This window comes from Candoia aspera, chromosome 4 (genome assembly GCF_035149785.1).
Source record: "Candoia aspera isolate rCanAsp1 chromosome 4, rCanAsp1.hap2, whole genome shotgun sequence".
In the NCBI taxonomy this organism is placed as follows: Eukaryota; Metazoa; Chordata; class Lepidosauria; order Squamata; family Boidae; genus Candoia; species Candoia aspera.
Window position 1 is genome coordinate 76,788,004 of NC_086156.1, and position 25,337 is coordinate 76,813,340.

A 25,337-nucleotide genomic window follows, 5' to 3' on the forward strand; every position below is an offset into this window, starting at 1 on the left:
ACAAGGCTCTGATTGTGCTTGCTTGACACACATTGAACCACAAATGAGCCAGTCACATTCTACTTTAGTGAATGAAGCAAACTCATACATCAGTCAGTGAACCCCGTGCAAAGATAGACATTCTTAAAATTTGGGGAGATGAGGAGAAAGAGGGCCTGTCAACTGTCCTGGCAAATCAACCTGCTCTGTTTTATTATCTTTTACATTATTTGATCAATAGATCTCAACAGATGAAAATTTCATGGCATAGAAATATGCATTAGCTCAATGTCATCAGGTTTAATAATGACTGTTAATTCAGTAGTATAAAAGATATAAAAACAGGTTTTTGTCTCTTCTTGAAGCATAGCAGAGAAGATGCTGGAAGACACCAACAACAAACTCTTTGAAGTTGATTGGAGCACCCAGTTTATAATATACAGGGAAGCTGCTCCTTCAAGTACGGCGAGCACAAGGTCAAAACCACCCAGAGTTGTTGGGAGTCAGATAGCATATACATTTTATAAATAATAATAATTAATAATAAAAATAATAGCACCCTGAACTGAATTAGGAAGTCTATTGGCAACCCACGAAAGTTGATCAGAACAGGCACCATATTCTCTTATTGGAGAACCCCCAGAAGAAGCCTGGCCACCAAATTGTGAACCCAGTTCCACAATTTCTAAGTTTCTTTAAAGGGCATCCCCATGTAGAACATATTACAATAATCTAATCAGGGTTAGATTGCATAGATAATTGTGGCCAGGAAGAGGTAAATCAGTTGCAGGTGGTAAAAGGTGCTTCTTACCACACTACTGACTTGAGCATGCAAGGACAGTCCTGGATCACAAGCTATGGATCTGCTACTTCAAGGGAAAAAACAAGCCCCCCCCCGCTTCCAAAGCAGGTAAATCCCATCCTTTCACAAAGGTGTCCCCCAACTACTAAATCTTCTATCCAGTCTCAAGTCATGTTAAGTAGTTACAGCTCTACAATATGAGCCAGGCACATTGTATGAGCCTAACAAACCTAATGAGAGGATAGATAGTAAACCTCAAGTCAGCCACATACAGATGGTCCCCAGCTCCACGCCCACTGACAATTGTTCCCAATAGCTTCTCAGAGATTTTAAATAGTCTGGAGGACAGAACTGAAGCTTGCAGGGCACTGTAGTTCAAAAGCTGCTGTGTGGAGCAGTAATTGGTCTAGTGGTTAAGGCACCAGGCTACAAACTAGGAGTCTGTCAGTTCTAGTCCCACCTTAGGCAAGAAAGCTGGCTGGGTGACCTTGGGCCAGTCATTCTCTCTCAGCCCAACTCACCTCACAGGGTTGTTGTTGTGGGGAAAAGAAAAGGAGGAAGGAGTATTAGTTAAGTTTGCCACCTTGAGTTATTTATAAAAATAATAAAGGTGGGATAATTAATTAATTAATTAATGTCCTAAACTTAATTAATGTCCTAAACTACCCTCTAGTACTATAGGGCTAGTATAGTCATCAAGAATTTCCTCTCTATTTTAAGGTCTTTTAAATGCTTTGGAGATGAGCTGCCTGCAATACCATGAAGATCCTGAGATGAGTTTCACTTTGGGCTGTCCAGATCAGTGGATGATGGTGGTGGAAAATGTTCTCAAGCTAACGAGCAGGATAAACAAAGCAGATATGGCTTCCCACACAGTGAAATTATCAGAATAGTATAGACCAGTGTTTCTCAACCTTGGCAACTTTAAGATGTGTGGACTTCAACTCCCAGAATTCCCCAGCCAGCATACTCTATACAGTATTTTATTATGCCATTCCTCTATGAACTGTGTTTTACAAGACTATTATCCTTCCCGCCCCACAAAATCTGTTTTCATACAGGTGGCGCCACGTGATCGATTTCATCCGTACTAGGAATCGTCCGAGGTGGGTAGCTCATCTGACGATTCTCAACAAGGATGAAACCGATCACGTGTTCCCTCCCGGTGCTCCATGGAACTTCACATTGAGATAGACCAAGTAATACAATTGCCACTGAAATGGCATAAGACACTATGCCTAGAAGGATAAAACTTTTTCTAACTGCATCACGGGTTTCTCCCTTAAAATATAATTTCTTCGCTATCTCCATTTCCCAATCGAGCGTACAGTACTTCAGTCTCAGAGCCTGTTTATGTATTATAATGGCACTGAGAGCTTAAAAAAAAAAATCTGCAAGGCAAGGGTGAGTTGGCCGCCCTACGCACAAAATTACTTTGTGTAACTTCATCTTCACTCCGTTTGGGAATCCTGTATTTTCCTGATAGCATCTCCTTCTGTCTTAACAGTACAGAGATGCCGGGCCGGACCAGCGTTAACTCTCTCCCCCAACGTAGTCAAGGATGGCAGAGATCTGACCTTTTACATGTCTAGTAAATTGGAATAATATTTGAGTTGCAATTTCAAAATCTCTCTGCATCAACAAAAACTAGCACGTCAGGAACAAGGTCTACTGTACTGTACGTGAAACTCTCTAGCCAGGGCACATCAGAATTTGCCCTCCGCAATTCGTCTCGCTGGCACCGAACATGCTCCGAGAGGAAGAGACTCCCACGTGCTCTCTTATGAACTACATTTCCCAACATGCTTCGCCGTCTACTGGTGATGATGCATTGGAGAGGAGGTACTGCGAAAGCTCATTGCTGTGTTGTCAGCTCTTGGGAAGAGGAGGTCAAGCTGCGTGGGTCTTTCTCTCTCTCGAAAGACCCCCTGCTCTTCCAGGCGACCGACATCAGAGGGAGACGAGGAAGGCCTTCCTTCCGTGTGCATTGGAAAGTAAGCAGCACGGTGAGGGAAGGGAGCGGAGAACTGGACCCGCCTGCTTCCAGCGAAAAGTAGGCAAAGGCACAATGCGGGGGGAGGGGTTCCGTGTTTGATAGTAAACAAAATCGGGAACGGGGAGGCGGACAAGAAAGCGAAATTTAAAATCTGGATCGGGAGTAGACACGGCGGACATATATTGGTGGAAGAGGGCGCAAAGCCTATGGGACCAAAGCATTCCTCGTTGCACTGGGTGAGAGGTGCATAGATTAAGAACAGTTGGGGGAGGTGTTGGGGGGTGCGCGGGTGAACTTGCTTGTTTGAAGGACAGAGTAACGTGAATGCTCCGACGACCTCAGAAATGGTATCTTTGAAAACCTGGTGGGTGGCTTACGTTAAGATAAGGAAGGACAGCAGAATTTGAGAAGTTGGCAATAAAAGTGCCTGCCTTTTTCAAAGGGCTCAATTGTGGGAGCGAAGTCTGCCGTGAAGTCAAAGAGAGGCAAGATGAAATGCTGTGAGGTACACACATGCATGCACACTTTTTCTGTGTCAGATCCCAGGACTAAATTTAGATCCTGGGAATTAGGAGTCATTTTGCTTAAAATTCTAGTATTGCATTTTGGCCCCTGAGTTTTAGTCTGTGCATGCCTGGAGAAGGGCCAGAAATGGACTGAATGAAGATTGTCCTTTAAGACTGAACCAATTGTCTCAAAAAAGTGTGGGGGATTAGGACAGAAGAAGAATCTCTACAAGTGCTGGAAATGAAACAAAGTTTCATTATTTAGTTACAGCTGTAAAAAGAAAGATCACCAAATGTATTCTAGAGTATTTTGCGGAAAGGATGGTTGGACGGAAAAGTATGCATCCATCTGGCACATAGAACTGTGTACGTTCCAGACTTCCTTGATACACCAAATTTCTGATGCCAGTATTAACAGAGTAAAATTTTCAAGCAAGAAGAACTTCACGAGAGTGAACAAGAGGTCCCCTAATGCAGCATGCTGGCTTGTAATGTTTTGAAATAATATTTTTATCATATTCAGAGCCACCCACCCTCCAATATCATGGAGTCTAAAGCCTTAACGTTACCTAATTGTACTGCTAGCAGTGCCCATGCCCTTTGACTGCCTTTTACAAATCTCTAATGAGTTTGCTAGGGTTTGGGAGGAGGAAGGAGAGAGTATCCAAAACAAGATAGAATTAATCTACAACACAATGTGGGAGATGAAACTGGAAGCTTACCTAGCAATTTATATGCCTGATCTTTAATTCAGAGATGTTGAATTAAAGATACAAGCACTAGAATTATCAACTAGCGCATGTTAGTTGAAAATAAAAAAAGGCAAAAGAACTATATTAATGAAATTGCAGGGAAGCCTCATTGCCAACTAATGACTGCTTAGTTGGATTTTTGTTCAAAGCCAAGCAGAATAAAGATTGGCTATATATGGCAGAAAGGCTATTTTGAGAACTATATGCTAGGGTTTAAAAAAGGAAAAAGAGACTGGTCACAAAAGTTCTCACCCTGCTGTGAGAATTAATGCCTAAACAGAAACCTCTTAAGAGAGTTTTCAAAACATCCTGCAAGCAGAGATGATGGGTGGATTTGGATAAAGACACCTCCCACCCACCCGCCACCTCCACTGTGGAGTATTACTTGTTTACTGGACCTCATCCCAAAGGAAGGAGGTGGTAGAATTTAGAAATGGCAGAGAATCCTGTATCAGATTGCAGGTGAGGGATTGCCTTCTTAATGCTCTCTTAACGCTGAGAAAGAGCATTAAGATTAAAAACATCTTCTTTTGTGGCATGGTCGGAATGCATAGATTGGGTGGGCAATCAGGCAACACTGAAACTAATTGACTAAATTGGCCCTCACCCAATTTTGCAGGTCAGGTTGGATTGGTTTTGTCTGTGCCCGTGTAGTGATAGTCTAACAGGCGCTAGTTGATAATTCTAGTGCTTGTCTTTTGGACAGCCTAGTTCCACTTGATGACTAGGAAAGTCATTCATTTTGGGGCACAAATTAAGCTGCCCAGAAGCTTAGCCTGACTTTTTTCCTAGCATTCGGCAAGTCTTAAAATGTTTTCTCCTTACAAGTGATATAGAAAGCCCTGCCAATGTGGGTCTTGGATATCAGGTATATCCCTTATATACCTATCCAAAAATTCAACTTGCTTGGGGATGCTCTCTTGAAAGTACAGTACCACATTTACCAGACATTCGCTGCATGGCAATCCAAAAGAGCGATGCTCTCAATTCAGGTGCCCTGATTATGAAATTCCCCTTCTGAGCATTTGTGATTGCTGCCAAACTTTGTTAGCTTTTGGTGCCAACTAAAGAATGACCTTTTGGTGCCAACTAAAGAATGACAGTTTAGCTTTTGGCTGAACTTATATTGGGGAAGGCTGCTCTTTCTAATTAAAATTGCATTAAAACAGCTGCATTAAGTCATGACAAAATATTCCACTCTAGCTAAGGCAGCTGAACTGGTCTTTCAATCAAAAACTAGGCCTTAGAAATCAAAGTGCAGGGGGTGGGGGGAGGTCTTTCTTAAAAGCATTTGCTCAAAAAATAAAGAGGAATATTAAGAATCAAAAGTTTCAGTTTCTGGCTGAAGTAAGCACTTGAATATTCAGTCTTGATATTCTTGCCTTTTGTGGCACTTAGTTGGAACCCAAGTTGTGCCACTTGGCAAATGCAGGGCTATATGAAACCAAAATATTTACTATGGATGCCAGGTAAATATTTAATATGGAGGTAACCTCCATTTAATATGGAGGGAAACATGCCAGGTAAACATTTGATATTTAATATTTGAATATTTAATATGGAGACCAGATAAACCAGAACTTTAAAGAGGCTTAACCAGTGGCTTGTGCTTCTATTATAGAGCTCACCTGATCAGACGTGATTTGCAAGATGACTCAGTAACTTCAGAAGCAAACTAATGTAGGGGTCACTCCAGATATAGCCTCAGTACCAGATCCAGAGCGCTTTACGGAGGGTTGGAGCTCCTTTTAGGATAGCCCAGCAGTGAGAAAAGGGGCTGTAGCTTTGCTTGCTTACATCAGAATAAGACAAAACATACAGGCAAGCTTGAGCTATATGAGAGGATGAAATACAAGGCATTTCATAGGGTTGCCTCTTGGTCCTTTAAAATGTTTTTGTTTTTTTAATGACTATAATTTTGTTATTTGGGGATATAATTGGACAACATTTGCATTGGTAATAGTCTCTTAGTGGAAGATCTCCAAGCAAAATTTGAATAGGATCAGGTTTTTTTCCAGCAAATCTACTCCCCAATTCAGGTTTATGCCTTGAGGTTTCTAGGACCTTTTGATGCTGTCATTCATTTATCCCTTGCAACATAGGCTTGAAGAAATGGCATATGCTATTAAAATACTCTGGGATGTTGAGTGTGTTTTCATTTGCAAGTTAAACAGGAACATATCCAGCATTACACTGTTAAATCTCACTGAGGATGTTGCTTCCCTCTAAAAGTAGCCTGCTTCTAGCTCCCTGCATCACAAAACCTGAGATAGATGCTCCTCCACTCCTCAAGCTTTTCTTGCAATGCTGAAGAGGCTTTCTTGGGGCAAATTCTAGGTGAAAGTTTGAACCAGCATTTTTAAAACAATGAACAGCCACAGAATACCCCAGACTGTAAAGTCTTGCATTTCTCGTTAGATCTCTATAACTTTTCCTTGCATGAAGAAAATAGAGTGCGTGAGTGTCTATTTAAGAGGAGAAAGGTCTAGTTTGCACCAGTTTAGTTCAAGTTTCTGGCCTCCTCTGACTACTATTCATTGGAAATAAACAAACAAAGTAACTTGAGGCAAAGTTAAATACTGTAATTGGTGCAGCTCTCATTCCATCATTTTATGCAGCTGCAGATACAGCATTCATTTAGCAAAACTGATTTTAAAATAAAACGATCCAAAAGTGGCAAAACTTGGGGTTTCCCCCCCCCAAAGAACTGTAAACAAACCATTAAAATGATATTGTGCAACATCCTTCATTGTAGGACATGAGTTTATAATGTATGCAGAGTTGAAAAAGCTAAAAGAACACGTTGATCTGGCCATTTTAGGGATAGTTTCTCCAGCACGTTCCATTCCTGGAAGGTAGAAGTTGCACTTACATTGCCAAGACCATCTAGTCATTCTTCTTTCCAAACAGAACTACTAATTTAGCAAAGCTTCCCCTTCCCAAATCTGCCTATGGAAGCCACAGACCATGGTATATCAGAAGCAAAGAAACAGGAACATGAAGGGCGGGAGTGGTTTAAAGGTACAATTGTCTTAAAGGAAGTGACAATGACATGATATAGTGTTTGTTTCATGGTATACCCATGGTATACTGAATACTTCTTCTCTCCCCCTTGTTGTTTGTAATCAGCTATTCTAAAGTCTTAATTCAGGGAATACTGCAGCTTGAGGGCTAGACTGAAAAGTTGAATGAAACCCCAAAAGAAGGAAATGACAAACAACTTAGCAGAAACATCTACATGTGAAGTCATCAGGAGTCAATCTCAACCTCCATCTACCCCCAAAACATCCTGTTAACACAATGAATGTTTTCCACAGGCAATGATGGTACTGTATCTTCACACTATTTTCCCACCTGCCTTGAAAAGTAATTTCCAACTTCATTATTTGTATGAAAGAAAGCCAGTTAAGGAATAGTTATACCACAGTGAAGTCCTAACAATAGTGATAATCTGCAGGGTTCTTTTCTGACTCCAGACATGGCTGCCTGGGACCAACTGCCATCTTTTTTACTTTTTTAAAAAGGAATTTTTTTAAATGATGGGTGCAGCTTCCCATCTCCCAACGTCCACCCCGTTGAGGCAAAAGGGAAATGTAAAAGAAAAGTGAAGCTTTTCAGAATAGCAGAATTCCTGCAGTGTTCTGACATTCCAAACATGATGTCCCCTGAATTCCTTCCTGTGAATTTGGCTAATAGAACATCAGTAGCTATCCTAAGTGGGAAGGCTTTTGCAACGGCTTGAGTGGGATTAGCTTTGATGCTGTGCATCCTCCCTAAAAGTCATTTGGCCTAGCTCTTTCCATTGTTGCAGTTCCTTAACCTGAATTGATAGGGATATATTGTTAAATGATATTGCACAATTAACTAATCTTTCTTTTCAAATCTCTTACATTTTCCCAAGGTGCTCCAGATGGAAAGGGTCACATAAATCAATAGTTATGTGTATGTGTGCCTATTGACTCAGTAAGTATCTTTTAGAATAGGCTCATTATCTTCTAAGTTCTTTTATTAACATTTAGGAATACAGGGAGCTGCTTAACTTTTGTTTATCTGTCTTAGTATTACACCCACCTGGAATCCCAACATGACCCCTGTGGCTGGCTGGGGAATTCTGTCCACACAGCTTGAACTTGCCAAGGTTGAGAAACACTGCTATAACTTATGATTGTACATCATATTACAAATAAGCTTAGAATAGGGAGCACCTGTGGCCCCCTAGATGTTGTCAAACTTCAGCTCTTTGTCACTCCTGACTATTGTGACTCATGGTGAGAGCACAGGCATTGTAGCTCAAAATTGAGAGGGCCACAAATTCTCACCCTTGTACTAAACCATAGATGACCTTATGTAGGCATTCCAGAAGAGGAAGAAGGGAAGGGTCCAAGTCCAGGATTGTCTACAGCTTAGTCTAATCATGCTCCCAGATATGTTTACCCCATATGTGATTGACTTCAGCTCCCATCATCCCTTGTCAGCGTTTGTCATTTGGGAGTCGACATCCCAAATTTCTTAAGTACGCTAGGTTGAGGAAAGGAATGCTAAGCTTTGGATCAGAATCAGGGCCATGGCAGGATGCTTTCTGCTCTGAAACAAAGCAGCAGATGTCCTTCCCCTTGAAAAAAAGATTTAAGTGCATTGTGCCCTTGGCCACTTACGTTATTTTGGCCAACCAAAGCAGGCAACGTCACAAGCACCTCTCCTGCTTTCCTTACAGTAATGAAGTACATAATTAACAAATGATTGTCCTTTTGGGATGGTCAGTGAGTTGTTTATACAATATTCAGGGCCGAGTGTGATGTCATTTGGGTGAAATGCCCTGGAAGTCATCTTCATTCTCATCCTGGGATGAGAAGCCAAAAAAGCCAAAACTTCTCCATCTTGGCTGTTATGCTAACCTCCTTGACTGGGGTAAAAAATCAGAGTTGATGCAGTGGGGCAGTTCCATGGATTTAAAATTGAGAATTTCCCAGTAAATGGACAGAGGGAGAGGAGTCCAATTTAATAGCCGAATAGGGCCATGGGTAAAGAATGCTAGATGTTACTTGCCTTCTGGCAGCCCTTATGCCTCAGCGTATTTTGTCTCGCTGATGTTATTTTGTTATCTAAGCATGGCTGAGGAGGAAGACTGTTCAGGGAGATTTTTTTCTGTTTTCTCAGTACATGCTCCGTTTCTCTGAAAAATCACTTTGCTCCCACCCCTTCCCCTTTTTCTGTTTAAACAGAACTGTTGCTGTCACGTCTGGTTCTGACGTAATATATCTGTCCTGCCCTGCTGGAGAGGTAAGCAAAGATGCAAGTTTGAGAAGTTATGAATTCCTCACATAATCTGCAGAAAACCTGGGCCAGCTGGGATGGGGGAGCCGAGCTATAAAACCTTATCAAGGGTTCAGTCCCCTGGATAAATAGATGCTTATTTATTCATGATTCAGATTAGGTAAAGAGAGAATTGACTGCTGAATACTTCTGGAATTTTTTTCCTTTGGAAAAATTCATCTTCCAGGGACCCTGTTCCTGTCTGAATAGGTTTACCCTTCCCATCCCAGTTAACAAATCTATAAAAATTCTTATCTTGGTCAAAAATCCATACACATTTTTATCAACTACTTACTTTTCAGTTAAATAAAAATGAAGGGAAAAACCACTAGGCCAGGCCGAACTGGAAGTAAGTATGAAGAATTAGATTGATCTAAAAACATTTTTTTTTTAAAAAAAATCCAAGTTACCATGGATGAACCTCTAGATTTGAAATCTCCCAGAGCAAAGATACATAAATGGCGAAATGTGTCCTGCTGTTGAATAGAGAAACATGATAAAAGGCACTTGCTGGGAAAATCCAACTTTGTCCACTGTTACTCAGAAGATGAAGTCCTATGAATAGGTGCAGAAAATGAGCTTGAGTCACATCCCAGCAGTGTAGATACCAGTTTTTAGACCACATGTTTGGGATCTGAGGTTACATGAAGCTTGAAGGACAGAGCAGCTGTAGAAGCAGGCATGTTCACTTGTAATGCCCCCACCCCTCCTCTTAGTAAGCTGACTGCCAGGACAAAGCAAAAAGCAAAGCTGAAGATGCCTGGAACAGGCCAGGACCAAGCCTGTATTTAAAGTTGAGCATCTAAGTGTAATGATTCTGACAGCTGGATCCATTTCAATACCTTTGTCTGAAATTCTATACCCCAAATAGTCAATTTGAGATTTATGAAAAGCACATTTAGGCAATTTCGCGTATAATTCAGCTTTTCTCAGTTTGCTGAGCACCTGTCTGACCAGCTTTACATGCTCTTCCATTGTTTCAGTATAGATTAATACATCATCCAAATATACTAATGCACCTTTGAACAAATGGTCATGCAAGACCTCATTAATCAATTGCATAAAAACCCCTGGCGCTCCCGCCAACCCAAAAGGTAACACCTTATATTGAAAAGAGCCTAGGGGGCAATTGAAAGCAGTTTTCCATTCATCCCCCTCCCTAACGCGAATGCGGAAATATGCCTCCCTCAGATCCAACTTAGAGAATATTTTCCCCTTTGACAGGTGTGATAACATATCTTTGATTAATGGGACTGGATATTTATTTAATATTGATACTGCATTCAGCCCACGGAAATCCGTACATAGTCTCAAAGTTCCATCCTTCTTTGGTCTGAATAGGACAGGCGCCCCCACTGGGGAATTTGCTGGTTCTATAAAACCTCTAGCCAGATTTTTATCCACAAACTCCCTTAGCGTTTCCAGCTCTTTCTGGGTCATAGCATAAATTTTTGGCTTAGGCAACTTTGCATTAGGGAGAAAGTCTATGGCACAGTCAGTCTTTCAGTGTGGCGGTAGCTGATCCGCTTCCTTTTCACCAAATACATCCGCAAAGTCCTGATATTGCTCCGGCAACCCTTCTAACAGAGCGGTAGGGCAGTGCGGAGCAGCCGCTGCCGCCCTCCCCACGTCCCCGTTGTCCAATTCTTCCCCCTCCGGGGCTTTATAAAATCCATCTGCAAAAGTCACAGTCCTGTGCACCCAGTTTATATGCGGGTTCTGTTGCACAAACCAAGGCATCCCCAAAATAACAAACGGACCCCCCACAGGCGCCACCACAAAAGGCAGCTTTTCCCAGTGACTTCCCATTTGCAATGCCACCATCCCTGTGGAGTGAGTTGCCGGTTCTCCCCCCGCCATAGACCCATCCAATTGGGTAAAGATCATGGGCCGTTTCAACGGAAACGTGGGAAGCTCTAAGGCAGCCACCACGTCAGGGTGCATTCCACAGTTGCAGTAAGAAGATTACAGCCTGGCATGGCTGGAAATTTCCACCCCGCAAACACGGGGTAGAAAAGTGACATGCGAAACGTTACGATGTATACAGCACATTGAAACGATGAACATGACACTAAGAGCCATGCGGCCATGTGATGCGTAAGATCTGATTGCAACCTATTAGTCACAGAAGCAAACAGACACTGTTTCTGAAAAGGGAGCTATGGGAACCTCCCAGGGAGAATAGGAGAAGAATGTGTGCAATGCACATTCCAAGAAAAAAATGCAACCTGCAGTTTTGTCGCATATTAACTCAGATAAGTGCTAATCTCCATTTATAGGGCTATTGTAAGGATTGCCAGAAAATAATTTGAATAGTCCAAAGTGGCCCTAGCTCAGTAATAGAGCACCTGCTTTGTATGCAAAAGATCATGGGTTCAACTCCTGGTAGCATAAGCATCTGTCTCTTGCTTTAGTAATGGACAGATATGGTATCCAGTTGTTTACCTGTTGGCTGTGTGACAGTTAGCACTCACATCAACCACTGTCTCTGGCCTCAAAAGTTAAATCTCAGTGGGTAATAAACATGCTTTCACTCTAAAATCACCAGTGTATTAGTTTAAGTTCCTTTCATAATCATCTATCCAAAGAGTTCTTTTGCACTGATTATATGCCATCAAGTTGTTTTCAACTCCTAGCAACCACATATGTAGACTTTTCTCTATGATCTCCCTGATCTTTTGCATTGCACCTATTCAATAGTAAGTACCAATCTCATTATGAAATTATGCTTTGTAAAATACTTTAGGAAGAAAATTATTGTATTCAACTCAGTGAAGGGCAAACCTGATGTGATGCAATTCTCTTGTTGTTGTTGTTTCTCTTTAGTCCTTATGTGGTTGTTTTTTCCTTTTTCGTTCTCCTAATAAATAGCTGGCACAATCAGGCCCAGGTTGAAACACGACCCTGATATGGGAACTTGAAAGTTTTGTCCCTGCTTCTAACAAGTTCTCAATTGGGGGTCTGCATGGTTCATGTTCATCCAACTAGAGTTTTCTTGCATTGCAAATTGCAGTGCAAGGGACAACAATTTGGATCACAACGGATAGCAAGAGAAAAGTGTTGAAGTCTCCCTCCCACCTTGGAGTCTAAATCAGAGTCACCATAGGCCCTGCATGGCATGGGATATTAATAATTTAGCGTTCGCTTTAGCCTCCAGACAACTTGCTTCACAACGCAAAGCATAGTGTGCTAGTGCTGAACTAATGAGTTCAGAGAAACAGATGAAGGAACATACCCTAGAATGCGCTTGGGAATGTTGCTGAAGCAACTGTTTTTTTAATGTGACAAGCACAGGAGCTCCAAATACCCAGACGTTACCTTCTATCATACGTTGGAGGTGGAGGAGGCATGAGAGGCAGCATGGTTTGATAGGGATTTTAATTGATATACCACTCCCATGTGCTAGCCCAAAGAAGCTACTGCAGGATGGCCCTTGGAAGTGGATTCAAGGAAACCCTTGGATAGCAGTAAAGCTCAGATCAGGAATGCCCAGAGAATAACCTTCCAGCTACTGTGAGCTCCAGTTTTCACCGATCCTTGCCAGAATGGCTAACCGTAAGCTACAGTATGATCATCCTGGTTTACTATTTCGGATCAGGTTTGCTTTGCATCTGGTTCATTATGACCCTCTTCCCTGCCACAGACATATTTAAACCATTTTGCTTCTATTCCGGTTTTATCGTGTCCAGGTTGGCTTAATCTTGATTTTTGCAATGGTCTCACCACACATCTAGAAAAGATACATTCTGATGTCACCCTCATGATGTTAGTTTCTTCTTTTTCTATGTATCCATTCCCCTGAGATCATCAAAGGCAGGATCACTGAACTCCTTTACCCTCGAGCTACTGGAAATCATACACAATCTCCTCAGGTTTCTAACAAAGCAGTTTAAAGCCATCCTACATTCATCAAAGCAACCCAAAAATTGTTTAGTGAATGGGCAGCCTTAGAAATGGCATACAGAAATAAATAAAACCACGCATGATACCCATGAATCACAGTAAATTTGCAAGGAATACCATGAGGCAATCAGTGCTCTCCTCCAGCGGACTAACAGGAGAGCAAAAAATGTCTTCCCATCATTGTCTTATCCACTGAGCAATTGCAGATACTGGAGCCGTGGAAATCCTTCACCCCACCATACCCAAAAGGAAAATAAATTGCTAGCCACCCTGCCTTCCTCCCCCAGGTTTTAGCTCACATTGTATTTATTTATTTATTAATCAAATTTATCACCACCCATCTCCCAAAAGGGACTCTGGGCGGTTTACAATTGTATGCATTTGTTTGGCTGTTTGGAAAAAAAAATGAGTGGTTCCTCTGCAGAAATGCTTTCCAACTGCAGTGCCATCTTTCCCCTTACATTTAAGAGAAGTGCATGTAGATTTCAAATGTTTTCAAGTTTCTTCCTTGGATCAAGGGAATAAGTGCCTGAGGGTGGCGGCAGTGGTTGTCTTAATGAAATAATAGGTATCTCTAAGCACAGTACCCTCTAAGTCAGTGTTTCTGCTGCTTTATTTGTTGAACTACAGTTCTATGGCTAACTAATTGAGAGTGATGGGATTTGTAGACTCAGCACAATTAAACAGCACAAGGCTGGGGAAGTGTTGAACTCCATGCCTGCCTCCCCAGTCTTCACTTTGGTGTGCAAATGCTACAACATTGCTTATGCTCATCCCAGCTGTCAGTCTGTCTTGAAAAATGTCAGGCATCTGTAAAACTGCAGATCAGTGAGACCTGTGAGTCTGCATCTTGGGTTTGATAGCAGAAGCTATTGCCTAACTGGTGTGGAAGAAAGCAAGCTGATAATATTCCTTGGCCTTGGTAAAGTTGCATATTGTCTTTGACCCAGATTTGTTGCTCTGTGCTCTGTTCCAGGGCTGCTGAGCTGGAGAGATGAATGTGGGCACGGCTCATAGTGAAGTGAACCCAAATACCCGAGTCATGAACAGCCGTGGCATCTGGCTCTCCTACGTCTTGGGAATTGGCCTTCTGCATGTGATCTTGCTCAGCATTCCTTTCTTCAGTGTCCCTGTAGTCTGGACTCTAACCAACCTTATTCACAACATGGTATGAAGGTGCTCTTTGGCCTTGCAGACAGGTGCTTCTGGAACAGGCAGTGGAAGGAGCCAGTGTGGTGGTCCCTTTCTATGCTCTCTAAGCAAATGGGAAGGAATGGGGGAACAGCTGCACCAATGGTTGCTGTAGTAGATTCAGGTGCAGTTGAGGCGCAGCCTGCAGCCAGTGGGTATAATATTTTCTGTTTGGAATCCATTTCCTGGACCTGAGTGTTTCCTTGGAGATCTCATCATCCTCCATAGATTCCTTGGTCAACTCTCTTGGAGACAAACCATACATCTCAGCTAAACAATTGCTGATTTGGGGCCCTATTTTGATGCGCTGGCACCTATTTTCCTTCAGTGTTCCCCAAATGGCAATCTAATTTAGGAATATCTGATGACAATGGGCACTTATCTGGTCAAAAGGTCCGTCACATCATCTGGGACAAGGGTAGCAGGTATGTAGCAGTGGAATAAGCTGAGTAAGATACCTGAAGCAGAATATTCACATGTAAAGATCTTGGTTTATTAAGTCGAAACACAGTACCGTGCCAAAGTGACATCTCCTCCCTGTTCACTGCTTTCTGTCGTGCTTAGCTTAAACTACCATTTCCCTTTACAGACACAGGAAACCCTGGTTTAGTTTTAATTAATATGCAAAATCAAGTTCGATGTGCTGGTGAATAACCAAAATTAATCCACAGTTCACAAGTTAGGTACAGTGGAAACAGAGGTTTAAAGGAGAGTTAGGAAGCTTGGAGATTTGCAGGTATTTTGGACTAGAGCCCCACACTTCCTTGCCTTTGGCTGAGTTGGTTCAGAAGAATTGATGTCTAAAACATCTAAGAGGAACCAAGTTGCTTATCCCTGGTTTAAAAACTATAACCATCATGATAGATTCACTAAGCCCAATGTAGGAAGGATAAATAGAGTTAGGTTGGCACAATGCTAATTTGCCCTGCAGTAAAATATTAAGCCAGGGGTGTGTGTCTGATCTGACCTATATACACATGTTCACACTACCAGCCCTTTTCCTGGATCTATTCACATTTTAGATGACAGTATATATGAGGTGGAGATAGAATCATCCTCAAAAGAACACCCCAGCTATAAGAATAGGGAAAAGTGCATTAATAAACTGAGCATGGCATGCAAATGAACTGCATGGAGAACATAAGGGGAAATGCAACAGAAAGTAATACATTAAGAACTGTAACTGGCTGGCCAGTTTCAGAGAAATGGCTCCCCCCCCCCCATTTCAGTGATACGAGAACATCAGCCAGTCATTTAAGCTGGTTCATATCTCAGAGCACCAGTCCCCTCAGCTCACCTTTCCCTGCAGTGTCGAATAGCCAGACGCCACCTCAGCTGCAGACTGGGTGGCCAGACTCATGGTGGACCCACTCTGAGCCGGACCCATGGAGTGAAATCAGTTCTCCAACTGGTGGTCTCAGCTACTTGCCTGTAATTATTACGTCATTATAGTAATATAACAACTGAGCATGACAGCAAGCTGATTGGGATTCCTTCTCTCTGAATAGATTTCGTGTTTGATTGCACTATATGACGCTCAGCTGAAGAAGTTAGACGTTTTTAATAGCATATGCTCATCCCCCTAAACTTTGGATGTGACTTGCTGAGTTTCCCCCGAAGTTGGTGCTGAAATGCAATTTTTAATGTGATAGAAGAGAGAAATTATTAAATTGGGGGGAGGGGGAATTACGCTAGCCACGGTCAATTTTATTTAATTGCATTTAGTCTCAGTTAAAACCAGTTGAGTTGTTGTCCCGAATTCACCCATTGGTTTGAGTGTTGTCTTCTGCACATCAGTCAAAGGTCAAGTGGAGTGTTCAGTGGGAACAAACACTGCATATTCTTGACAGAGAAATGTAATCTGTTTGGATGGGCAGGAATATTATAAGAGTCTCTGGCTGTGGTCTGTGTTACTTCATTCTTGGATTTTGTAGAATTAACTCTGTGATCTGCTTCTGTCCTTCTCCTACCTAACCATTTTTTCCAGTCCATCATTAGCTGCTCAAATGGTCTTCAGAGCTGTACAGTTGGTGAGCTTTGGGTGGAACACCGAGGGCTGCAGCCCATAAACAAAGACCAGAAAGCTGGAGTAAAACCCATTTTGTCATTTAAGACAGGAATCCACTGCCAATTGGGGCTTTGCACTGCAGGTGGCTCAAGACAGTCTGTTATTAAAGTTGGAAATGTATACTTAGGTTCTCCTGTTTCCACTAAGATGTAACATAAACTGCAGCAGCTTTTCTCAGTCTTCTTACCCTTGAAATAACTTTCAGTTCTCAGGGAACCCCTGCATAAAAATCACAAAAAATAGGATCACTTCACAATGGAATTCACTTCTAACCTACACAATCCACATTTTACAATGTTTACAACAGCAAAGCAACAGTCTGGCACCTAACTCACAGCCCATAAAAATTCACAGCACTTGCAAGCCCTAGCATTGCATAGCACACAAAGTTCAAAAAACAGTGTTTATTTTTTTTTCAGTCATGATCTCTCATGGCACCCCAGCTGAGAAAGGCTGATTTACAGAGGCCTTTTCTACAAGAGTTTCCTGAAGCTGTGGAAGGCCCTGGTTGTGTTTAATACACATCTCACTTGTTTCTGGAAGGCCTTCCTAAGAGAATTTCCAACGGAGCGGACTGTAAGGGGTGGATCCATCTTGCTATCGTATAACCTGAAGATTATACCAAAATCTCCTGCTCCTGAAAGGACAGCTTTATTGTTCGAACAGCTGCACCTGCTCAGGCATATATGACTTTTGCACAGAGAGAAAAAAGTACTGACATCTCTGCCTGGAAAGAGAGAGAAAGGCAGGGATCTATTACATGAATTCTGAGATAGTTTGTAAGCTTCACAGCTTCTGAATTTCTTAGGTGTTACAGGTAGTTTAGCGACCACAATTGGGACCAGCAACTTGGTAATTAAGCAAAGCGATCACAAAGTGAAACTGCAACTGTGCTTATGATCTTACTTTGGTTTTTCTTTCCTTTACAGCCTGCAAAGGTTGTAAATGCAAGGATTGGTTGTACAGTTACTTTTTCATCACTCTCATAATTGTGGATAGTTACTAAGCAAGGACTGCCTGTACTTACTACCTGTACTTATTTAGTTATTAACAAAATGACAACAGCGAATCCTGGTAGCACAGTGTTCGAAGAAACCTTTCCATGTCAGCTTGTTGCTCAATATCACATTGTTTGTCTATCATCAGATTATAGGATCTAGAGCAGGGATTTTCAGATTTTTTTCAAGATGCAGAACTTTTAATTAAAAAAAAAAATCCCAGGACCACTGACCAAGAGGCAAAGCTGAAGTGATAGAAAATTAGCTGTGGTTATTGGTTTTTTTGTCTTTATTCTCCCACATAATCCTATCAAGTTCCCACTTGTTCTTTTTCTCTGCCTCTCATAATCTTAATTACAATTGCAGTCCACACTATTTCCTCATCCAATTATGATTTTAAAAAAAATCTGAACAGAAATTCATGTCATGTTTTTATACTTCATTTTCTCTAATATGTGCATTTTTGTGTATGCTCTTCCCCTTAAAAACATACTTTCATGTGCACACATCGTCCTAATACTGTATGTTTTGTGTGCATATTATGGATTCTGCATTCCAAAATTTAGTGATTAACATTCAGGCTCAAACAATCTTTATTTAGTCAATGACAAACACAAAATAAACAGAGACAGGCAAATAGAAAATACAAAGCCACAATCCCAGCCCAAAAACATCTCAGGTGGAAGTAGCAGAATAGTATATTACAACCCTAAAGTGTATCTCTAAGAGCAGAGTAATTCTCAAGGACTTAATATTTTTAACATCAAGGCTACAGTCTATACAGGTAGTCCTCACTTAATGGCCATGCGTTTAGTGATAGTTCAGACTTAAGACAGTGCTGAAAAAACCAACTTACAAGTGGCGCTCACACTTGCAACTGTCGCAGTGTCCCCAAGGTCGCAGCATGGTGTAATGGTTAAGGTTATGGACTAGGATCAGGGAGGTCTGAGTTCTAGTCCTCCCTTGCGCACAGAAGCCAGCTGGATGTCGTTGGGCCAGTTACACCCCCTCAGCCTAATCAGCTTCCTCTAATAAGCTGGTTAGTAAACAAAAACCCCTTGTTGCATCGTGTATTGATAGTTTCACTCTAAGAAGTAGGTGATAAAGATAAACAGGCCCTGCAACTATGTGAGAGGAAAACTAAGAAAAACTATCACAGCCTGTCATTATGTCAATGATCACTTAGGAACCTACGGTGAGATTATGCCTCCTACCCTCTTTTCTGTTCCCTTGCACTACCTCTCATTGAAACAGTGGCCTTGTGCTGTACCTCAGCACCTTTCCTCGTGTCCCTTCTGTTGCAAGAATACTGTAGGTCATTTTCACCTTTCTCACCATTTGAACTGCTATCTGAAAAAAGGGGCAGCCAAGCGAGCTAAAAATCCCTGCTAACTACCAGGCATTTATGTTTCCTTACAGAGTATGTACATTTTCTTACACACTGTGAAAGGAACACCATTTGAGACCCCCGATCAGGGGAAGGCCCGGCTGCTTACTCACTGGGAACAGATGGACTACGGAGTGCAGTTCACAGCTTCTCGCAAGTTCCTGACTATCACACCAATTGTACTGTGAGTACCAAAGAGAACCTAGCTGGGGATCTTCTGCTGTTGTTGTTTTCCAACCTCAGTGTACAGGGAATGCTGCAATTTGCTGCACTGAAATAGGGGAATTCAAGCATAGTTACGTGGAAGAATGTCGAGAACAAGGTGGGATAAATCCCAGACTTCTCACAGTTTATGGCAGGTATAGAGCACCTTCCAGACATTGTTGAGCCACATTTTCCAGCCTCCCGCCCTGTTGGCCTTGCTGATGCAAGTTGCCAAGAGTTGTAGATCAGCCAATGCCCAGTGGGGGTGGGAGCAGTCATGAGTTCTTGACTCCTGGCTTACGGCCTTAGCTGAAATCACAGAGCCGAAGAACATAAGAGTCCTGCTGGATTAGATCAAAGCTTGTCTATCCAGCATTCTCTTTCCTACACTGAAGCATACTTGATTGCTTAAATATGCTTTATTGAGTAAATCATAGCTGGTTTACACAAGACACTAAGCCAGAAGCTATTGGCAAACAATCCACACAAAAACATAGTGGGATGTGGAAATCCAGCCATTGCTTTGTGTACTGCCCAACCCAGTGCCAATGTGAAAACCAAGGGCAGGTCATGGGGATGGTGTCCCTCTTCCCCGAGTTCATCAACAACACTTACCAACTTCTCCTCAGGCTTATCTAGCCCTTTTTAACAGCTGTCTCAAGTAAGCATTGTCACCCCATCTTGTGGTGGCCAATATTCAGAATTCTTACTTACCTCTTGCCCTAGTTTCTGTCCTTAGATGGGGTTGTAAAGCAAAGGGGATCAATGAAGCCACTAAAAACAAGTGCAGCCCCTTTGCACCCTTTGCTTTGCTGTCTTCCTTCAGTCCTTTCTAGTGGAAAGGGTTGGCCAGGGGCCACATGGAATCAATAACCATCTGAGTTGGCTCTTTTCTCTACCGCCTCAGTAAGGGTGAGCAGCAGCCCAGTTCTTCTCTACTGAGATGAAGGAAGTGGACAGGATAGGCCTGTAACTGCATATAAATCTGAGAGATCATCTTTATTTGGCCTTTTTATTGGAGTGCTTTATAGTGCTGTGGCATTCCTGCTATGTTGCTTGGAGTTTACACAAATCATTGGGTGGTATTCAAATTCAGGTAGTCCTCGTTTAGCAACCACACTTGGGACTGGCAACTCAGTCATTAAGTGAAGCAATCACTAAGTGAAAATGCAACTGTGCTTATGATCTTACTTTAGCTTTCCCTTACAGACCTGCAAAGGTCATAAATGCGAAGATTGGTTGCAGAGTTACTTTTTCATCACTGTCGTAACTGCAAACAGTCACTGTATGAGGCAGTCGCTAAACAAGGACTACCTGTATTTAAATAATAAATCAAATAGCAAAGTCCTTATGTCAGATTGACAAGTTTTATTAAAAGGCATAAGGTTTACTCACCTTATGCCATTTAATAAAATGTGTTAGTTGGAAAAGGTGCTACTAGACTCCTGATTTTTTTGCCACCGTCTATCAGATTGCAGACCCAGACATTTTTTCCCTTTGCTATCATTGTGTTCTTCAGCAAAGGATCGTTACCTTGTCGTGGTGCTGGAGCTTGAGCACCTCAGTGATGCCATGAGCTAAACCGTGAAGGGCCACCCAAGACGGGAAGGTCATGACAGAGAGGTCAGACTAAATGCGATCCCTGGGGAAGGTAATGGCAACCCACCCCAGTATTCTTGCCGTGAAAACTAAATGGATCAGTACAACCAGAGATATGTCGGTATACCATCGGAAGATGAGACCCCCAGGTCGGAAGATGGTCAACATGCTACTGGGGAGGAACAGAGGATGAGTTCAACTAGCCCCAGACGTGATGACGCAGCTAGCTCAAAGCCGAAAGGACGGCTAGCGGCCGACGGTGCTGGTGGTGAACGGCGAATCCGATGTTCTAAGGATCAACACACCAGTGGAACCTGGAATGTAAGATCTGTGAGCCAGGGCAAATTGGATGTGGTTATTGGTGAGATGTCAAGATTAAAGATAGACATTTTGGGCATCCGTGAACTGAAATGGACTGGAATGGGCCACTTCACATCAGATGACCACCAGATCTACTACTGTGGACAAGAGGACCACAGAAGAAATGGAGTAGCCTTCATAATTAATAGTAAAGTGGCTAAAGCAGTGCTTGGATACAATCTAAAAAACGATAGAATGATCTCAATTTGAATTCAGGGCAAGCTACCTAACATCACAGTGATCCAAATATACACCCCAACCATAGATGCTGAAGAAGCTGAAGTAGAGCAGTTCTATGAGGATCTGCAGCACCTACTGGACAACATGCCTAAAAGAGATGTTATTTTCATCACGGGAGACTGGAATGCTAAGGTGGGCAGTCAAATGACACCTGGAATTACAGGTAACCATGGCCTGGGAGAACAAAACGAAGCAGGACATAGGCTGATAGAATTTTGCCAAGACAACTCACTCTGCATAACAAACACTCTCTTCCAACAACCTAAGAGACAGCTTTATATATGGACTTCACCAGATGGACAACACCGAAATCAGATTGACTACATCCTTTGCAGCCAAAGGTGGCGGACATCTGTACAGTCGGTAAAAACAAGACCTGGAGCTGACTGTAGTTCAGATCACGAACTACTTCTTGCACAATTTAGGATCAGACTAAAGAGATTAGGGAAGACCCACAGATCAGCTAGATATGAGCTCACTAATATTACTAAGGAATATGCAGTGGAGGTGAAGAATAGATTTAAGGGACTGGACTTAGTAGATAGGGTCCCGGAAGAACTATGGACAGAAGTCCACAACATTGTTCAAGAGGCGGCAACAAAATACATCCCAAAGAAAGAGAAAACCAAGAAGGCAAAATGGCTGTCTGCTGAGACACTAGAAGTAGCCCAAGAAAGAAGGAAAGCAAAAGGCAACAGTGATAGGGGGAGATATGCCCAATTAAATGCAAAATTCCAGAGGTCAGCCAGAAGAGATAAGGAATTATTTTTAAACAAGCAATGCATGGAAGTGGAAGAAGACAATAGAATAGGAAGGACAAGAGACCTCTTCCAGAAAATTAGAAACATTGGAGGTAAATTCCAGGCAAAAATGGGTATGATCAAAAACAAAGATGGCAAGGACCTAACAGAAGAAGAAGAGATCAAGAAAAGGTGGCAAGAATATACAGAAGACCTGTATAGGAAGGATAACAATATCAGAGATAGCTTTGATGGTGTGGTCAGTGAGCTAGAGCCAGACATCCTGAAGAGTGAGGTTGAATGGGCCTTAAGAAGCATTGCTAATACCAAGGCAGCAGGAGACGACGGCATCCCAGCTGAACTGTTCAAAATCTTGCAAGATGATGCTGTCAAGGTAATGCATGCTATATGCCAGCAAATTTGGAAAACACAAGAATGACCATCAGACTGGAAAAAATCAACTTATATCCCCATACCAAAAAAGGGAAACACTAAAGAATGTTCAAACTATCGAACAGTGGCACTCATTTCACATGCCATTAAGGTAAAGCTCAAGATCCTGCAAGGTAGACTTCAGCAATTCATGGAGCGAGAATTGCCAGATGTACAGGCTGGGTTTAGAAAAGGCAGAGGAACTAGGGACCAAATTGCCAATATCTGCTGGATAATGGAAAAAGCCAGGGAGTTTCAGAAAAATATCTATTTCTGTTTTATTGACTATTCTAAAGCCTTTGACTGTGTGGACCATAACAAATTGTGGCAAGTTCTTAGTGGCATGGGGATACCAAGTCATCTTGTATGCCTCTGAAGAATCTGTATAACGACCAAGTAGCAACAGTAAGAACAGACCATGGAACAACGGACTGGTTTAAGGTTGGGAAAGGAGTACGGCAGGGCTGTATACTCTCACCCTACCTATTCAACTTCTACGCAGAACACCTCATGCGACAAGCTGGGCTTGAGGAACCCAAGGCTGGAGTTAAAATCGCTGGAAGAACCATTAACAATCTCAGATATGCAGATGATACCACTTTGATGGCTGAAAGCGAAGAGGAACTGAGGAGCCTTATGATGAAGGTGAAAGAAGAAAGTGCAAAAGCTGGCTTGCAGCTAAACCTCAAAAAAACCAAGATTATGGCCACCAGCTTGATTGATAACTGGCAAATAGAGGGAGAAAATGTAGAAGCAGTGAAAGACTTTGTATTTCTAGGTGCGAAGATTACTGCAGATGCTGACTGCAGTCAGGAAATCAGAAGACGCTTAATCCTTGGGAGAAGAGCAATGACAAATCTCGATAAAATAGTTAAGAGCAGAGACATCACACTGACAACAAAGGTCCACATAGTTAAAGCAATGGTGTTCCCCGTAGTAACATATGGCTGCGAGAGCTGGACCATAAGGAAGGCCGAGAGAAGGAAGACAGATGCTTTTGAACTGTGGTGTTGGAGGAAAATTCTGAGAGTGCCTTGGACTGCAAGAAGATCAAACCAGGAAATAAAGCCAGACTGCTCACTTGAGGGAATGATATTAAAGGCAAAACTGAAATACCTTGGCCACATAATGAGAAGACAGGACACCCTGGCGAAGATGCTGATGCTAGGGAGAGTGGAGGGCAAAAGGAAGAGGGGCCGACCAAGGGCAAGATGGATAGATGATATTCTAGAGGTGATGGATTCGTCCCTGGGGGAGCTGGGGGTGTTGACGACTGACAGGAAGCTCTGGTGTGGGCTGGTCCATGAAGTCACGAAGAGTCGGAAGCGACTAAACGAATAAACAACAAATCATTGTGTTATTAGACAATGATAGGTTATTAGTGCTGGTTTGTTTTGGTGGTTGCATGTACCCCATCCCAGAGATCCAGTTGCATAAGACAAGGGATAAATATTTTAATTTTAAGCAGTATTTTAAAACTAAAACTCCTCTCCTTTCCTTTACAGTTATTTCCTTACCAGTTTCTACACAAAATACGACCGGGTACATTTCATCATCAACACCATCTCTCTGATGAGCGTCTTGATCCCCAAGTTGCCCCAGCTGCATGGCGTCCGTATCTTTGGAATCAACAAGTACTGAGTTCGGGTGGGGGGGTCTTTTCTCTCCCCTCCCCATTTTTCCAGCGAGCTATGAGACACCAGAGTGAGAACCCCACTTTCTTTGCTCTGGCTGCACCTGCAGGCTAGGAGTGCAGGACAGCTCTTCTCTTCAATGGGCACATCTTGCACAGGATTGCAAAAACCAGCGAAACATAACCAGCTCTGAGCTTTCAAAGAGACAAGAGGAAGCTGAAACTTACTATAATTACTCTTGTCGTTATTCCTTCTTCTTGAGAATCTGAAAATAGATGCAGGCAACACTGCAATGTAGAAGGTACTCACCATTTGTTCTCTGGTAGGAATGAATTCTGGCTCAGAAAGTTAAACAATAAAAGCCTGATTCAAGGTGACATTGATTTAGGATGATGGCAAACGCACTTTAACATCAAACTGTCCCATTAGGGGAGTTTGACTGGCTCATTGAAAGGGCTATATCAGAAATATTAAGCTGCACGCTATGAAAAGGATAGTCAGATTTCCTCGCAATCATTTATAAATACCTTTTAATGATGTGGAGGCAGGAAGGAAAGGATCTGATTCCTTCTGCAAGGACCCAGTTAACAGAGCAAAGCTGTTCAGAATATATCCTGGGCTTTTAAGTATCTTCTGTTGGAGGAGTGGGTGTTCCGTATGGGAAGGGTTTAGATATTAAAATACAACTGGGGAGAAGGAGAGAGGTAAGAAGCGGAGGAAATTCTTGCCACTGGTTTTGCAGTGGGCACTGCAGTTTGAGTCACAGCTGCCCCACTGCACTCCTGGCCAGAGAATTATTGACTGAACGATCAGCCGCTTGGAGCATGAATGGCTTATTGTGAAATTACATGAGAGCCGTGGTGGAGAAGACAAGGAATGTGGCCAAAAAAATCCGGGCCTCATTTCCAATGTCTTTGTCAGAAATCCAACAGTAAGTTAGTTAGGTTATTAAAATCTGTGGTTGATTACTACTTATTCATGACAGTGCTGGGGTTCAAAAGCAAGTGTCTCTCGTTGCTCATTGTGATGTCTAGCAGAGGTGATGTGTTTGTTTTCTTTGTACCTACCAACTGTATGGTAGAAGAGATTTTGCATAAATACATCACTATGTTAGAATAAAATTGATCTTGTTTCTGGTAGCAATGGTGGAGATAGCATGATATAGTCTTTACTTTTAAGGGCTGCTTGCTATTAGCCTGTTTCTCATCAACAGCACTGGTTACTATAAGAAAG

At 42.3% G+C, this 25,337-nt stretch overlaps 1 protein-coding gene across 5 annotated transcripts; it reads left to right on the forward strand.

Moving 5' to 3' along the window:
* Positions 1 to 2,608: 2,608 nt before the first annotated feature.
* ORMDL3 (ORMDL sphingolipid biosynthesis regulator 3) lies at positions 2,609 to 24,491 on the forward strand. Of its 5 annotated transcripts, none has more exons than XM_063300662.1 (7): positions 2,609 to 2,834; positions 7,937 to 7,998; positions 8,095 to 8,173; positions 9,258 to 9,315; positions 14,228 to 14,419; positions 18,928 to 19,079; positions 23,976 to 24,491. In XM_063300662.1, the coding sequence occupies exons 5-7, from the start codon at positions 14,246 to 14,248 to the stop codon at positions 24,109 to 24,111; spliced, it is 462 nt and encodes a 153-aa protein (XP_063156732.1). In that variant the 5' UTR covers positions 2,609 to 2,834; positions 7,937 to 7,998; positions 8,095 to 8,173; positions 9,258 to 9,315; positions 14,228 to 14,245; the 3' UTR covers positions 24,112 to 24,491. The 5 variants fall into 5 exon arrangements, with proteins under 5 accessions (XP_063156732.1, XP_063156731.1, XP_063156730.1 ...); XM_063300661.1 differs by having other exon boundaries at positions 2,609 to 2,775; XM_063300660.1 differs by lacking the exon at positions 8,095 to 8,173.
* Positions 24,492 to 25,337: the final 846 nt, after the last annotated feature.

Coding starts and splice junctions, on each gene's coding strand:
- ORMDL3 (XM_063300662.1), top strand. CDS start 14,246: ATGAATGTGGGCACGGCTCATAGTGAAGTGAACCCAAATACCCGAGTC. Junction 14,420..18,927: donor CCAACCTTATTCACAACATG/GTATGAAGGTGC, acceptor GTTTCCTTACAG/AGTATGTACATTTTCTTACA. Junction 19,080..23,975: donor ACTATCACACCAATTGTACT/GTGAGTACCAAA, acceptor TTTCCTTTACAG/TTATTTCCTTACCAGTTTCT.